This window comes from Hipposideros armiger, unplaced genomic scaffold (assembly GCF_001890085.2).
Source record: "Hipposideros armiger isolate ML-2016 unplaced genomic scaffold, ASM189008v1 scaffold_1411, whole genome shotgun sequence".
In the NCBI taxonomy this organism is placed as follows: domain Eukaryota; kingdom Metazoa; phylum Chordata; class Mammalia; order Chiroptera; family Hipposideridae; genus Hipposideros; species Hipposideros armiger.
In genome coordinates, this window is record NW_017732761.1 from 153,436 (window position 1) to 155,692 (window position 2,257).

The 2,257-nt window shown below is 40.4% G+C and overlaps 1 protein-coding gene across 1 annotated transcript in view; it reads right to left on the bottom strand.

Annotated features, from left to right (window-relative positions):
- Positions 1–2,257, bottom strand: part of LAMA1 (laminin subunit alpha 1) — a gene marked incomplete at its 5' end in the record, with an annotated part of 126,951 nt that overhangs the window by 47,608 nt on the left and 77,086 nt on the right. The window contains one exon of the mRNA XM_019633794.1: positions 699–861. Coding sequence (XP_019489339.1) covers positions 699–861 — 163 coding nt within the window. The remainder of the gene's footprint in view (positions 1–698; positions 862–2,257) is intronic.

A 2,257-nucleotide genomic window follows, 5' to 3' on the forward strand; every position in this document is an offset into this window, starting at 1 on the left:
AAATAAATAAAATAGAAAAATAGATTAAAATAGTTTAACTATCACATTACAGAGAACAGATTTTTGTTGGAGTACTGAGTAACTATTTAAACCAGTATTTAAAATATTTATCACAACCTGTAAGAAAGACAGCTTGTGCTATATACTACGTCAAGTAATTATTGTGTGAAAATACTAAGAAAAAAAGCCTCAAAGTAAATTATAAGTTCCTAGTGACCATGCCTAACAATTCCTTGTGATCTGTCACTTCACATTGTGCTTTTTAATGAGGGTTTGCATAACTATGCTAAATTATTCTAGCATAATGTCAATCTGTCTTGTAAGTTTTACAGCACATCTAGTAGACATTGACTCTATTTTCTTCCATAAGCATTTATTTCACTATACTTGGTCTTCAATAAATACAGTATTATGAGGTGCTTTTGTTTGTGCTAGGTGGAAATGTTGTTCCAGGGACACAGAAAAACAAAACCTATGGCATAATATCACGAAGAGATTTGGCATTGATTATACTTTTCTCTATTTGGAGGGACTGGCACCTGTTTCTTCATTTACTTGACAATAGGACTCCTCTATTTTATATTATACCCCCAGTGAGAGCTTTCTTTCTTCCCCTTCCTCTCACATGACTCCTTCCCCCCTCAGCACTGCAGTTCCTACTTCTAATTGGCTGTGTCATGAGATATTTAGGAACTTACTTGAGCTCAAGTGTGGCATTTTGGTGCAACTGCATGAAATGCCTTTTCTGTATGGTTTCCAGAAAAGATGTAATGTTCTTTTGCATATTCTGAAGAGCAGAACTGGGTATCTGGACATCTTCATCCAAGGTCTGATTTAGAGTCATTGCCTTTTCAATAATTTCTATGGAGAAAATTCATCAATAATTTAATAAATTTCTAAAAAATGGATGTACTAAAATGGAAAAGTTTAGAACCTTCTTCAGTGAAGCCTGCTCTGTTCACCTAAACTAGTTGAATCTCCAGGCCAGGCCAGGCCAGCCTATATATCCAGTGCACTCTGGATGTCCCCGATCAAAACACTCACAGACTTAGGATTATTGGTTTACTTAATGTGGGTCTTCCCCAGTACCCATACACTCTGTAGGGCAGTGGCTGTGGTTGTTACAGTTACCTCAGCATTTCCTGCACATGGCACAGACATTTGCACGTAGAAGCTGCTCAAAAGTATTTATTGCATGAGTGAACCAACAATGCTTGACCCTACTATTTTTATTAAACATATTCTTTGTTCTAATAATTTCCTTACCTTTTGACCTATAAGTCTGATTCGTATTGGATTTGTGTTAGATTTATGCCCTTACATTGCAATCCAAAAAGAAAAGCAAGAATATGTTTCTGACAACCAGAAAACTGAAAATAGCCAGATCATATGGGAAATCCCAACTGAGTAGTGACTGAATTACTCTAGTATGTTGGATACACTTTGGAACCATGTTGAAGCTCCAAATCCCGTCAGCTCCTACTGTGGTCAAAGCGATGGTGTCAAGAGTTCAGTTCAGTTACGCCATGGTATTGCTGCCTTTGCATCCATTTGTTCGGCCATGATGCCTGCAGTGACCTTAAAGTGACACTCACACCCTCATACAAGCACATGCCCTACATGGCAGCCAGCAGGGTCAGAAGCAAATGTAAGTTCCTGTTATGACAGCCCTCGTGATCAACAGTCTTCCTGACTTCCCTCTTGTATGCCCCTTAGACAAGGCCCCTGTGGAGCTTAGCACACCTCTACATTTTGGGTTTGGATTGACCAACCTGGCCTTAGCTCAGGAACCCCAAAACACTCCACCCACGGACCCTACCAAAGGCAGATGCCCTAGCTCCTGTCTCTCTCTCAGCCTGCACCCTACCTTGACTTCTGCATGTGGCCCCTGGAGGCATGTTGGTTACTTCCTGTGAGTACTAAACTTCTATATTTCATTTTCTCTTGTCACCTGTGGTTTGACCTTGGCTCATCATCTGGCACCCTGTGCTCCACTAAATAAGTGTTAATTTGACAAATTCATAAGAGATGTTGGGGCACCATATCTGCTTGATACTTAGAACCTGAGTGTAAGTTATAACATAGAAAATAAAAAAGGAAACATGCGTTTTTTAAAAGGATAAAACTCTCAATGGAAGACTATTGTCTGGGGCTAGCCGAGTGGCTTGTTGGTTAAGAGTTGGCTTGGGAGCGCGAGCTCTAAGCAGCAGGGCCGCTGGTTTGGTTCCCACATGAGCCAGTGACACTGCGCCCTCCA